Below are 14,085 nucleotides of genomic sequence, written 5' to 3'. Positions count from 1 at the left end.
ATTTCTATAGGTATTTATTCTAAACTTACAAGCGTTGGCAAGTGCAAACACCCGTCGACACTACACGCTTGCCGGTGCTTGTTGTTGTTTGTTGTTTGCCACAAGCATGAAGTGTCTCCATTTAAAAGTTACGATTGAGCACGGCAATAGGTCTGGTTAGATTTTTGTCGGTATTCTGTGTCGGCAAAGTGGAAAATGTGGAAAATTGACATCATTCGGCAATCGGCGATGCTGTGGGCGATGTACGAATCACCGGTACCCACCGACCAGAAATAGTACCTACGAATCGATGCAACACACAAACACAGGCCAATAGAGGTATTGAATATTTTGCCCCAAGTCCAACAGGAAAGATTATATTCTCTTTGCCTCAGGCCACAACCATAGTTATCACAGTGCGTGGCAAATCGTGTATTATTAGGTAGGTATGTTTTTAAACTACCTACTCATTTCTAACACGTAAAGTTTAACTTTCACGCGCCATTTTAAGTTTTTGTGTCAAATTTCATGTCAAAAGTACGATTTTAGTCCTTATTTTTTTAGGCGTACCTGGGCGTACCCGAACCGTACTTTTGACATGACAGTTTTTCCCATCCTAGAGATAAAATGGCGCGTGAGGAGTCATTTTGTACGGACTATACTTGCATTGCCTGATTTTGCCCGTGACCTTGTCCGCGTGATTTTTTTAGGGTTCCGTACCTCAAAAGGAAAAACGGAATCCTTATAGGATCACTTTGTTGTCTGTCTGTCTGTCTGTCGGTGTGTCAAGAAACCTACAGGGTAGGTACTTCCCGTTGACTTAGAATCATGAAATTTGGCAGGTAGGTAGGTCTTATTGCTGACCTTCGGGGAAAAATCTGAAAACCGTGACTTTGTGGTTACATTACACATAAAAAATTAAATTGTGGCCATGAACTAATAGTACCTAATTAGTATTTTCAATTTTCGAAGTAAGATAACTATATCAAGTGGGGTAGGTATCATATGAAAGGTCTTCACCTGTACATTCTAAAACAGGTTTTTATTTGTTTTTATAGGTAGGTACATCATAATTTTTGAATTATCGTGCAAAATGTCGAAAAATACGACTGTAGTAGGGAACCCTCGTTGCGCGAGTCTGACTTGCACTTGGCCGGTTTTTTAAACTCACATTTTCGGTTTTAGCACAGTACCTAAGTAGGAAAAAATCGGCAAATGCGAGTCGGACTCGCTCAGGAAGGGTTGTGTACAATCGTACAAGAAATAACACTATTTTTTTAATTTTCATGGTGGCTATTTTAAATTTCATTACTATTTGTTGTCTCTACCTCCTATAATGGTTCACGAGATTACAGCTCACTGATAGACAGACGGACGGGCGGACAGCGGAGTCTTTAGTAATAGGTTCCCGTTGGCATCCTTCGGGTACAGAAACGGGTACGGAACAGCTCCGCTGTCCGTCCGTCCGTCTGTCGGTCAGCGGGCTGTTATCTCACCAACCGTTACTACCGTTATGAGAAAGTTGAAATTTTCATGGAATATGTAGGTATTTATTACTATTGTCGCTATAACAACAAATAAAAGTGTTATTTCTTGTACAAACGTACGGAATCCTTCGTGCACGAGTCTGACTCGCACTTGGCCGCTTTTTATCCTGGAGGATCCTAATTTCTATGTCTTTCTTTAGCAAGTCTATTATACTTACATCCCTGTGCCAAAAATTATTAAGTATCAAAATCGATTCAGCTCTTGAATCAATGATTAAGTTAGGTACATTAAAATAGACTTAACACAATATAGTTAAAGCAGTCTTTGAGCTACACGATCGCGTCACGGGGCCTTCTGTGAGCAACCGCGACGTGCTGCGGTGCGAGTTGCGACACTTTCCCGTACAATCGCGCGACCCTGGTGCATACCGCAAGGTCTACATTACATAGACACACTTTCGCATTGATAATATTACCAATAATAATATAGAATTAGGTACCTACACAATTAGGATAATATTCCAGTCTAGTTTACCAAAATTATTTCGTGAAAGTAGAGGAACTAAAATACAAAGTTACTTTTATGAAGCACCTCAAAATTTTCCACTGGTTCTCAGGCCTGATACTACTTTTTTAATTTTTTTTATTACTCCTTTTTTATTACTACTTACTTACTGAACTATTTTTTATTATTAACTGCATATATCATCTTGTTGATATTTATTTTGCCAGTTTACACATATATTTTATTTCATTCAGGCAAATAAAATGTTCTCAAACAAAGTTGTACTTATCACCGGCGCAAGTTCTGGGATTGGAGCTGAAACGGCTAAAGAATTTTCGAAACTAGGAGCAAATATTGTAATAACAGGAAGAAATAAAGATAATCTTGACAATGTTGTAAAGCAATGTGAAGAACTTTCACCAAATAAACTGAAACCGTTGCTTATTATTGCGGATATGAATAAAGAAAGTGACATAGAAAATATAGTAAAAGCAACTATTGATCATTTTAATAAGATAGATGTTTTAGTAAATAACGCTGGTGTTCTGGAATCTGGAACAATAGAGACTACTTCTCTTGAACAGTATGATAGAGTTATGGGCACTAATGTGCGGAGTCCATACCACTTGACTATGCTGGCTGCACCACATCTTGTTAAGAGCAGGGGAAATATTGTAAACGTCTCAAGTGTGACTGGAATGAGATCTTTTCCAAATGTCCTTGCCTATTGTATGTCTAAGGCGGCGTTAGATCAGTTTACCAGATGTGTCGCTTTAGAACTGGCTCCAAAGGGTGTTCGTGTTAATGCTGTTAATCCTGGTGTTATAGCTACTGGCTTACACAAAAAAGGGGGAATGGATGCTGAACAATATGAAGCATTTTTGAAGAAGTGTGCAGATACCCATGCACTTGGGAGACCAGGTGAATCAAAGGAAGTGTCATCAGTCATTGTATTTTTAGCTGGTGAAGGTGCTAGCAATATCACTGGAGCTACATTACCAGTAGATGGTGGGCGACATGCAATGTGTCCTCGTTAAAGCCTTCTGTTTTAACATTATCATCCATTGGAAAAAAGCTTGCAAAATTATTTCTTATATTATAAACTGCCTTTAATAATATTAATGAGTTTTATTTATACATGAGATTACTTTTCAGTGATAACTTATAGTGATAACGAGATAACGAGTGTTTCTTTTAAATAAAAATTCTGTGATAATTTTGTGACTGTTACAAAATCATCGCAAGAAAGATCTCGTAGGTGAGAGCTTATAAAATACCTTCTGTATATAATTAATATAACTAAGCTAGGTAGTTGATTTAAAACGTCCGGGAGCAGTAGATGGCTGACTTTATCTTGGTCATCTAATAAATGAGTGCCAGTGATAATAAAACGTAACATTTATAGGATCGTGGTACTTATTTAGATAAGTACCTACCTAAACTTTTTGGCAGACTAGTAAGAATGTTTTCTGGAAAGGTCGTACTAATTACTGGCGCTAGTTCTGGAATAGGTGCTGAAACTGCGCGGGAATTCTCCAAGTTCGGTGCAAATTTAGTACTAACTGGAAGAAATAAAGAAAATTTAGATATGGTATCCAAAAATTGTGAAGAATTATCTCCGGAGAAATTGGTTCCTTTAAAAATTATTGCTAACATTAAAAACGAAAAAGACATTGAAATGATTATTGAAACCACAATTGAACATTTTAAAAATCTTGATGTACTTGTTAATAATGCAGGCATAGCAGCATCCGGCACCATAGAAACTACATCGTTACGACAATTTGATGATATTATGGAAACTAATGTTCGTGGACCGTATTACTTAACGATGCTTGCTACTCCGTACCTTATTAAAAGTAAAGGAAATATTGTTAATGTTTCTAGTGTAGCCGGATTGAGGTCATTTGCAGATGCTCTAGCTTATTGTACATCTAAAGCTGCTTTGGACCAGTTCACTAGATGTGTGGCTCTCGAGTTAGGCCCAAAGGGTGTTCGTGTTAATGCCGTCAATCCTGGTGATATAATTACTGGTATACATTTGAAAGGATGCATGTCAGAGCAGCAATATAAGGGATTTTTCGAAGAATGTAAAAGAACTCATCCTCTTGGTAGAATTGGTGAACCTAACGAAGTATCAGCTGTGATTGCATTTTTAGCTAGTGACGCAGCAAGCAACATTACTGGATCGACTTTACCAGTTGACGGTGGTCGCCAAGCCGCGTGTCCTCGTTAGAAATCATGACATGCCTACCATGATATTTGGAAAACGGGCTTTATTTTTTGATGAACTTGTGGATAAAAATAATATTCCAATTTTCAATATAATTAACATTATTAGATTTTAAAAAGATAATAAAGTAAGTAACTATGTGTAAAAATTCAAATAAGATGTGGGTACCTAATAACCGTTATTTTAAGTGTTCCAAGTTTAGAACAATTTGACAAGGTGAAACGTACCTATTATTAACTTCAAAAGTCCTTATCTTACTTAATTTACCGGTATTAAAAATATTTCATATTTTAATCTTCAATTTATTTGTATAATACCGCTGAAGAAAAGCCTGTTGTAAGTAACCGTTAAATTTTAAGAAAATATGTTTCGTGTGACTGAAGAATATACCGAAGAGGCTGAGCAGGTGCCGATTTCTATCGCAAATTTAGCTGAGTTAACTCCGGCCGCAAGGAGACGAGTGCCGGCACAGACCTCGAGTGCTGCAGGTAAAGTTGCTAGAGCTAAGTTGATGCGAGTAATCTGAAAACGATTATTAACTTAACTTAAAGTTAACTTTACTCGATAGGCGATAGATTTACTTAATGATTCGAAAGCACTTGCAAAAGTTTACTTGATTTACATAAAAACATTCATTTGATAAGTAGATCGTAAAATCTGTTTAAGTTGGCGTTTAGTAGTTTAGTTGTTTAATAGATGCTATTGTGGAATATCCTTCCGGAATCTGTGTTCACTGGATCTACTTAATAACCTTCAAAGCAAGAGTGTATGAACTAGAAACTCACCAATAACCCACTCTGGGTTAAAAATACAGCTCCCCGAAATTCAGTCCTAACTGCAACGCTTCCAAGGCATGACCCAGTAGCTAAGAACCCTGAACTGTCTTGCCTGCAATATTTTAACTCTTCCACAGCATTACTTGCAAATCCTGTAGCATTGGATGAGAGCAGTCTGAGGTTTTCAATCATCTCTCCGATTTCCTTTATTCTTTCATCGGCACAATCTTTAGATTTTTCCACGGTTTCAGTAAAAATTACGTCGACTTCTTTCCTGAAGTTCTGTAAATGGATTTCCTTTTAAAATATTTGTATTGAAAGTTTTGTGTAATAGGTAGGTACTAATGTAGGCTAAATAATATTATCCACAAACAATACTCCTAATATTACACGTACCTACAAACAATTTGCAAATCACGGAAGTTGAGTTAGATGAACTCGCTAAACTCATCACTTTCAAGTTTCAACACCTACGTCACTAACGACATTTTTTTTAAAATATGAGCTTCGAAAACTTTCTGTTTTAGTAAGCTAGATGATGCCTGAGACTTTTCAGAGTGGATTTATGCTTAATCCCGCGGTAACTCTAACCTTTCGTCAAAATCGGTGAAACGGATGGGCCGTGAAAAGGTAGGAATTAGGATACAACAGTCAGAAAGGTAGGTACACTTAAAAATGGCTTGTAAAGGTAAGTATGGTAAAATTTTAAAATATCAAAAGAAGAGTGGATACCAAAGAGCATTATATATTAGACATTGGTAATAATTTTATTTAGACAGGTAGGTATGTCTCGATATGAAAGAAACCGGATTAAGTTTTTTTTTCAAAAACCGGTCTGGAACCACACTGGAACGATGCTCGCAAGTCTCGGTAAGTATTAGGTAGGTATCTACTACCTACGTTCTATCTACTTTATAACGTAATGTCCAGTCATACGTACCTCCTAGACGTAGTTTGGTTGGTTCACTCACCTCTACGCAAGTTTGGACTGCAGCACCAGCGCCTGTGAATCCTTCAGTGAAGCTGTTAATGGCATTGTTGACACGTCCTCTTAAACTCTTCATGTCGTCTACTACTTTTTCCGTGAAAAGCTTGGCTTGCTCTTGTAGACCTTCGTTGAACTTTTTGGTAGCATCTACAGCTTCTTGAGCAGCTTTTTGCAGGTTCTGGGCTAATTCTTGTACGAGTGATCTGATAAAGTAACTACCTAAGTTAGGTACGATTTTTTAAATATTTTCTCATTAGGGGCATAATGAAAGAAAAACCGGCCAAGTGCGAGTCAGACTCTCGCGCATCGAGGGTTCCGTACTACAGTCTTACATTTTGCACGATAATTGCAAAACTATGATGCATAAAAATAAATAAAAATCTGTTTTAGAATACACAGGTAAAGGTTTTCTGATTTCCCCCTTATGTCTGCTATAAGACCTACCTACTTGCCAAATTTCATGATTCTAAGTCAACGGGAAGTACCCTGTAGGTTTCTTGACAGACCGACAGACAGACCGACAAAGTGATCCTATAAGGGTTCTGTTTTTCCTTTTGAGGTACGAAACCTTAAAAATAGGGAAAAGAAGAAGAAACAGAGAGAGTAGATAGCTACAGCTAAAAGGTGCTAATAAATAGCTGTTGTCATAAGTTGACCTGCAGCCCAAACATTTTCAGGCAGAGCCGTGGTGTCACGTCTCACGAGTCACGACCCGACAACGAAAGTGGAAACAGGTAGGTATAGTACGCGATAGGTCGAGATAGCAATCGGGGGAGGGATCTCCCGCACGTCACCCGCGGTCGCCCGCACCGGACTAGCACATTGCGAGTGCGGGTGTCCGGTGCGTTTCCAGCTCAACCTGTCGCGCACTATAGGTACTTTCTGAAATTAGTTACTTACTGTGTATTTCCTATGAAGTCAACCTGACGTCTGTGTCGCACCAGCAAAGCTTGATCAGATGCATTACCCAGAGTGGAAGACACCTGTTACAAAATATACAAACAGTTAACTCGCTCCGTATCGTATTCCTCATTCCTCAAGGATTGTGATCACTTGCCTTTAATCACACAGTATGGTAGGGATTTTCATGGAAATATAATATAATATTATGGTGAACTCCCAGATCCCTCCCCATACGAGACTACTAAGAGTAAAACCTATGGAATTTAGGTCAGATTCAGATCTCCAAAGTCGGTCACCCATCCGACTCAAGTTGCTTAAGCTGGGTAATCGATTGATATGCGCTGTCGCAACTTGGCCATACGTTCCACATCGTATACCTAGTGCCGTGGATTGTACTAAAGAGGTACTTAACTCACCAAACTTATGAAGAAAAATAAATAAGTGAACTTCATTTTATTTTACTGCGAAAGATATTTGAAATTATGGTGGTGTACAATAGAATCCCATGGTTTTTATAGAAAATGGTTTCAAAATGCATTCTTTACATTGTAGCGCTAGCAAATATAGATATCTTATCATATTCATGGGATATTAAGAGCAAATGTAAACAAAACAGTATGATCAAAATTGGTGTTCTACCTTATATACCTAGCTTCTATACCTACTTACCTACATCTCAGAGTCAATATACCTACCTATATACTAGTAATAGTACCTACTACCTACGCTTATAGAGAGCAATGGTTGGAGTTTTTCTAAATTACCAAATCAGGAATGAGGAGATGCATAAGAGAACCAGAATAACCGACATAGCTCAACGGACGCGAAGCCTGAAGTGGCAATAAGCAGGTCACACAGGCAGTTCGAAAAACCAATAGACGTTGGCTCCGCAACTCGCAAGGTGCTAGAAAGATCTAACTTTCACCGAAAATAATCATAATCATAATTTATTATTGCAAATACAGCGTTGCCAGACCCCTCCCATGTATTACACACGAAATACGTGGGTGTGACTCAACGGTAAAATAAAGTTCCTCTTGTATCCCAGTGTGACTCAAGAGGAGTTTTTTTCACTATTGTTGAGTCACAGTGTTACTCAACGGGAACAACCTCCTCCCCTCCCATGTATACCCACAGACTTATTTATGTCCAGCTGTGGATGTCTATCGGTTGACAATGATGATAATGATGATGATGATTTACGCTTATTAGTCACACAACTGTTTATACTTAAACTGCCTGTTTCTGTGGTTTACCAGATTTTCGTAGAAATATGAATTTTAGGGTTCCGTACTTTGTTGTCTGTCTGTCTGTCGGACTGTCAAGAAACCTACAGGGTACTTCCCGTTGACCTAGACTCATGAAATTTGGCAGGTAGGTATGTCTTACAGCAGACATTCGGGGAAAAATCTGAAAACTACGAATTTATGGTTACAAAAAAATTAAAGTGTGGAAAATTAAATTAATTAAGTAGTACGTACTACTTATTCAAGTAGGGTATCATATGAAAGGGCTTCACCTGTAGATTCTAAAACAGATAAAAATCTGTTTTACAAACAGATAAAAATAAATAAAAATTTATTTTTATGAATCATAGTTTTTGATTTATCCTGCAAAATGTCGAAAAAATGCGGCTGTATTACGGAACCCTCGGTGCGCAAGCCTGACTCGCACTTGGCCGGTTTTTTTAAATTACTCGGGTAACACCTGTAAATCCTTGAGTCCATGTAATTTTGAAACTAAACTGAACATTACGAGACAATCACAATGCCCGTATTTATGATATATAGGTAGGTATTTATCTTGTTTATTGTTTCTTAGTCAACACAGACCATTTTCGTCAAGGTCTATGCTGATAAGAGCATGCTAATAAAATTGAGTCAATGATTTCATTCATTTCAGAGATATGGGCATCATCTAGTTTTGCACACACCTTTGTTCACATAATGCAGACAAGACACATAATGCAGGCCTTCATCCAAGTTTTGATTTTTTTTTGATTTGACATTTAGATTTTTTTAAACTCGTGGGAACTCTGCGATTTTCCGGTATAAAACTGGGCTCTGACCATGTCCGGGATGCAATCTCTAAATTACTACCTACTAAATTTCGTTAAAATCGGTTAAACGCATGGGCCGTAAAAAGGTAACAGACAGACATACCTACAGCATATTTATATTATAACATAGTATGAAAGTTTTTAGAACTAAGTCTGTTCGATATGTTATTTTTATGAGAGCCCCATTGAAGTTTAGCATCTAACGTTATTCCCAGAAAAAATAGCGGTATCCACTAAATCTAATCTAGAGAAATATTTGTTAAGTATTGAAATTTTGCTTCTTATCTGATGTAAGGCGATTTTTTTGGGTTTTATAGAGAGTACTAGAGACTAGAGATTTTAATAATTTATATTTAAAGTAGAAAAAAAAGAAACATGTTAAGTTCCTAATTTCTAAGTTTTTATGTAGGGGAAAACCGAGAGAGGAGAGTTGAATTGAACCCTACTACGGTACTAACTACTTAGTACTAATGAACCACCTTTAAAAATAATTTAAATTTCGTGCTAATTAAACGTCAAAACGGTCATTGGTCGCAGCCGGAAGGTGTACTACGTAGTAGTACTTCCAACTTCTTTTTTTTTTTTTTTTTTTAATTTTTTTTACGGCCCTGGATAATCCAACTTCTTTGGCCGGAAGCCTACACAGAAGCCCAATAACAATTCGTCATACAATAGGCTAGTTGACACTTTTTTTAAGTTGGTCTTAAATGGTTAATATTTGTCCTGTTAGATCAAAAAAATTAACACTATATTTTTTTGCTCCCTAAAAACCGTAAAACTTTAATTTAAAAATATATTTTTCTTAGACAGCTGAAAACACTGTCGGCCATGTTTGACAGATAGATTATCTGTGCTCTGACGTCATGCATTTGTAAACAACAGCATAACCTCCCAAAGTTTAATAAACATGACTTCTATACTAGTTTACATGAAAAATATAGTAAATATCGTTATTGTATCATCCGAGAATGTAAAAACGCATCGATAAAGACCACAGGAAAGTTGTGGATTAGAGTGCCCAGTTAAATAAATATACGTAACACGCGAAGACTTGCTTAAAGGGATCCTATATGACTAACGACTTGAACCCAAATTTATTTTTGCAAAGATCACTTTGTTGTAAGTCTTACTTAATAACTTATTCAATTTATAAAGAGAAAACGATATTTTTTTACGTTTACTATGAGTTTTTAGAAATATATAAAAACTAGCTTATGCTCGTGACTTCACCCGCGTGGACTTCATAAATTTCAAACCCCCATTAACCCACTCAGGGGTGGAATTTCAAAAAATCTTTTCCTAGTGGATACCTTCTCTTTACCTACAAAGAACACACGCACTAAATTTCATGTATCTAGGACCAGCTGTTTAGATGTTTAGGCTGTGCGTTGATATATAAGTTAGTCAGGACTTTAAATTTTATATATTATATGGATACTACGTTAGTCCCCGCGTGACATAGGGATGACATTTCTTTGTTTACATATTTAATGACGCCACATCATGGCTGACAGCGTTTTCTGCGTTTCAAATAAAAATAAAAACTGTATTTTTTTAAATTGGATTTATATATCCATCCTGCGTTTTTAATAATTTTTTTTTTTTTTTTTTTTTTATTCAGATACAAGTTAGCCCTTGACTGCAATCTCACCTGGTGGTAAGTGATGATGCAGTCTAAGATGATAGCGGGCTAACCTGGAAGGGGTATGGCAGTTTTTTTTAAACCCATACCCCTTTGGTTTCTACACGGCATCGTACCGGAACGCTAAATCGCTTGGCGGCACGGCTTTGCCGGTAGGGTGGTAACTAGCCACGGCCGAAGCCTCCCACCAGACCAGACCAGAAATTTAGAAATTATAAAATTCCAAACCCCTGCCAGGAATCGAACCCGGGACCTCCCACTATTAAGACCACAGCGCTCACCACTGCGCCAGGGAGGTCGTCAAAAATTGTTATTGATATATTTCGTTTTCTTAAGCAAAATACTATAATAAATAATCATTTATTGGACGAAATTAGATATGAGTCAAGTAGCCTCATGCACCATTACCAATGGTGCCAATATATTCTCACGCGTACAATACCCGTAGACGGAGTAAAAAATCTAGACAAAGGAACGTTTGCTTTCTCATTCACACTAAAAAGAGAGCACAGTCAAAGTTACTAATATGATAAACAGAGACACAGCTAACCTATTTTTTGTCCCTTACCGTGTAACCGATTGTTTTCAAGGAACACAACTTTAGTTGCAAAACAAACTTTGAGAATTCGTGGCATCATTATATTTCTCATTAGTTATTTAGTTACTTGTTTTCACATAAAAACGTTTAATACAAATATTGTTGAGCGGTTCATACAAATATTGACTAGTACCTACTAAACAATGGTAATTGTCGTGTTATTCATCGTTACGTCGTGCTATAGCTATCTCACACGCGGTTGCACGGTACTTTTGTCTAGCTTTTTTAATTAATCTACGCTTAAAACGTAGTGATATAGTGTTCTGTGGTGGTTCTGTGTTACATACTCTTTGATGATAACATAATTTTTTATTTACTAGTCTGTGATTTTTTGCTGTCGGATGGTTTCGATCACCGACGAAATAAAAGTTTCGATCAGTATATATAATGCACAGAGTACTTTTAACATATGGAAATAGAGTAGGTACTATCTCGCGAGCTAATAGTGGCAACAGCTTAGTAGCGCCATCTGTATCTGACGAACAGAACTAATATTCATAATATGTACATACCTACCTATATATATAGACTGCTTTATAGGTCATACCTATACATATAATACATACATATAGGACTGCTATGGAAGGTAGGATTGTGTTCAGATTAATTATTTATTAATATTTGACTCCCTTACAATTTAACATATCATGTAAATTTAAAAAAAATCTATAATAATTAATCTGAACACATGTTTTTAAATAATAGAAATTTTTGGATTCTAATCTTTATTTTTACCAAAATTAATCCTAATCACTCTTCCTTATCCTAAAACAGTTTATAAAGTTGCCTGAGGACTGGGGTCTGGTGCCGAGTAGTTTAGTTTCAAGATATCAATATTATGAATCCAGGTCATAAAAAGATCCAAATCTTTTGCACGATTTGGAAATTCATGCAGGACATTTTCTAAACCTGAAAAGTAAAAACATGAGTATCTTAGTATGGTCACAAGTTCATAACATGTTCACTAAATCTGACTCAATTAATCTAATCACATCTAATCTGAGGTCAGGGGTTCAATCTAGGGCATGCACCTCTAACTTTTCGGAGTTGTGTGTTTTAACTAATTAAATATCACTTGCTTTAACGGTGAAGGAAAACATCGTGAGGAAACCTGCATGCCCGAAAGTTCTCCATAATGTTATCAAAGGGTGTGAAGTCTACCAATCCGCACATGACCAGTGTGGTAGACTATGGCTAAACCCCTTCTCACTCTAAGAAGTGACCCGTGCTCTGTAGTGAGCCAGCGATGTGTTGATCATGATAGGAATTTGGTCTAGAAAAACTAAAGAAATACCTACTTCTTTATTCAAATAAACTTGTAAATAGGTGCTTTCGAATCGTCAAGAGAATCTATCACTGGATCGGAACGCCCAATACTTAAAGAAAAACCTTATTGTCATCAAGTTCAAGGAATTTAATAAAAATTGCATTCAAGGATTAAAGTAGATACCTATGACGGTATTACAATGGCATTTACAAACCTGCAGTGAACCTGAACAGCCTGGAATACAGCCCCTCTTGTAAGAAATGTTCACTAAACTTAACTAGTACCTAACTACAACTATACTGGAGTCCTGTCTCGTAAATAAACACTGGAGTTCTGTCTCAAAACACTGGAGTCCTGTCTCAAAACACTGGAAGTCTCTGTTTCAAACATGGGTACGGAAAACTTAAAATTTCTTTGGTCTCAAAACACTGGAATCTCTGACAGCTTACTTAGCGTGGGTTAGGTTCACTGGTTTGCTAAACGTAGCGTGAAATCACTAAAAACTGGCTTTAAATAGTTACAAAAGGTATTGAAAATAGCAAAATCAGAAAACATTACGACCGCCAGCACAGACCAGGTTGTTTGCCCAATTTCTACCATATCAATAGCAAAAAATTGTCTGACAATTTTATTTTCAAGAATATTTATTAAATCAATGATACATACCAAAGGTAGAACCAAATAAAATATTGGTAAATAGAAATTAATGGTTAGAGAATATTTTTTTTTTGAAAATACAAATATGTTAATGTAAACTAAACTACCAATTTGGTAGAAAAATTAAACATGGGATGCCTTGACCACAGAATAATATATCGAATTTGTCCAGTCACAGTAGCGCGGTCTGCTATTGCCTTTTGGTACTAAATGAATTGAAGTACCATGCTATTTGTTCTAAGATTGATGACCCTGATATAATGTACTCTGTGGTTTCGATCTTGTCGGTGGTTTCGATCATCGATTTTCGTGAATTTTGTGATTTTGAATTTATTTGTGGAATTTCTTCCATAAGAAGAGATAATTATCATAATTATTGAATTATTATTGTAATCCTGTTAAAACTTTCAAAATCAACTTATTATGCGCGCTTTGTGATGTTATAAAAGCATCATTTGTATGAAACATTTTATTAGTAAATCACACCACTCGATAAAGTTGTGTTGTTTTGAATATTTATCATGTGTTTATCTAAATAGGACCACAATAGAAATAATAAATAAGTGATCCAAATTTCAAAACTCTACCATGGTTTTCGAATCAATAGTTGTAGATGTACTGAACAGGTTTCTTGGGAATTACGTCGAAAATTTGAACAGATCTCAATTAAAACTCGGGATTTGGGGCGGTAAGTTTTGTGCGAAGCGTGATGTCATACACATACCCTATCATAATGCGGTTACACATTTGTAAATATTGTGATAATATACCTACTTAACGATTTATTTTTTCAGGTGATGTAGTGCTAGAAAATCTAATACTAAAACAAAATGCCCTGGAGGAGCTCAATATACCTGTTCAAACTGTTTATGGCCACTTAGGTAGGTACCTATTTCATTTAAATTTTAATATTCTATTCACATTAAATAAAATTAGGTAAATTTTAAACATAGTTTAAATTGAGATTTAGTTATAATTTGTAAATTAAGAG

At 36.4% G+C, this 14,085-nt stretch overlaps 4 protein-coding genes across 8 annotated transcripts in view; 3 read left to right on the top strand and 1 right to left on the bottom strand.

The window, feature by feature from the left end:
- Positions 1-166: 166 nt before the first annotated feature.
- Positions 167-3,103, top strand: LOC117986856 (3-oxoacyl-[acyl-carrier-protein] reductase FabG-like). Of its 3 annotated transcripts, none has more exons than XM_069502130.1 (2): positions 167-275; positions 2,226-3,103. In XM_069502130.1, exon 2 carries the CDS (start codon positions 2,235-2,237, stop codon positions 3,006-3,008), a length of 774 nt encoding a protein of 257 aa, XP_069358231.1. In that variant the 5' UTR covers positions 167-275; positions 2,226-2,234; the 3' UTR covers positions 3,009-3,103. The 3 variants fall into 3 exon arrangements, with proteins under 3 accessions (XP_069358231.1, XP_069358230.1, XP_069358229.1); XM_069502129.1 differs by having other exon boundaries at positions 167-318; XM_069502128.1 differs by having other exon boundaries at positions 183-421.
- Positions 3,104-3,433: 330 nt separating this feature from the next.
- LOC117986857 (3-oxoacyl-[acyl-carrier-protein] reductase FabG-like) lies at positions 3,434-4,207 on the top strand. Its single transcript, XM_034973780.2, has one exon. It carries the CDS (start codon positions 3,434-3,436, stop codon positions 4,205-4,207), a length of 774 nt encoding a protein of 257 aa, XP_034829671.1.
- A 308-nt stretch (positions 4,208-4,515) lies between these two features.
- LOC117986855 (uncharacterized) lies at positions 4,516-7,413 on the bottom strand. The gene is made up of 5 exons (XM_034973778.2): positions 7,288-7,413; positions 6,869-6,951; positions 5,952-6,171; positions 4,990-5,262; positions 4,516-4,726 (listed from the first exon to the last, which is right to left on the bottom strand). The coding sequence occupies exons 1-5, from the start codon at positions 7,321-7,323 to the stop codon at positions 4,559-4,561; spliced, it is 780 nt and encodes a 259-aa protein (XP_034829669.1). The 5' UTR covers positions 7,324-7,413; the 3' UTR covers positions 4,516-4,558.
- Positions 7,414-13,362: 5,949 nt separating this feature from the next.
- Positions 13,363-14,085, top strand: part of Vps13 (vacuolar protein sorting 13C) — a 57,083-nt gene continuing 56,360 nt past the window's right edge. For all 3 annotated transcript variants that reach the window (XM_034974315.2, XM_069502085.1, XM_034974314.2), the window contains exons 1-2: positions 13,363-13,782; positions 13,889-13,975. In XM_034974315.2, the coding sequence (XP_034830206.1) occupies positions 13,683-13,782; positions 13,889-13,975 (187 nt within the window). In that variant the 5' untranslated portion in view covers positions 13,363-13,682. The remainder of the gene's footprint in view (positions 13,783-13,888; positions 13,976-14,085) is intronic.

The sequence above is a fragment of the Maniola hyperantus genome, chromosome 12, assembly GCF_902806685.2.
Source record: "Maniola hyperantus chromosome 12, iAphHyp1.2, whole genome shotgun sequence".
NCBI classification, from domain to species: Eukaryota; Metazoa; Arthropoda; class Insecta; order Lepidoptera; family Nymphalidae; genus Maniola; species Maniola hyperantus.
Note: the sequence above shows the minus strand (reverse complement) of the source record. Positions and strands in the feature narration are given on the sequence as shown.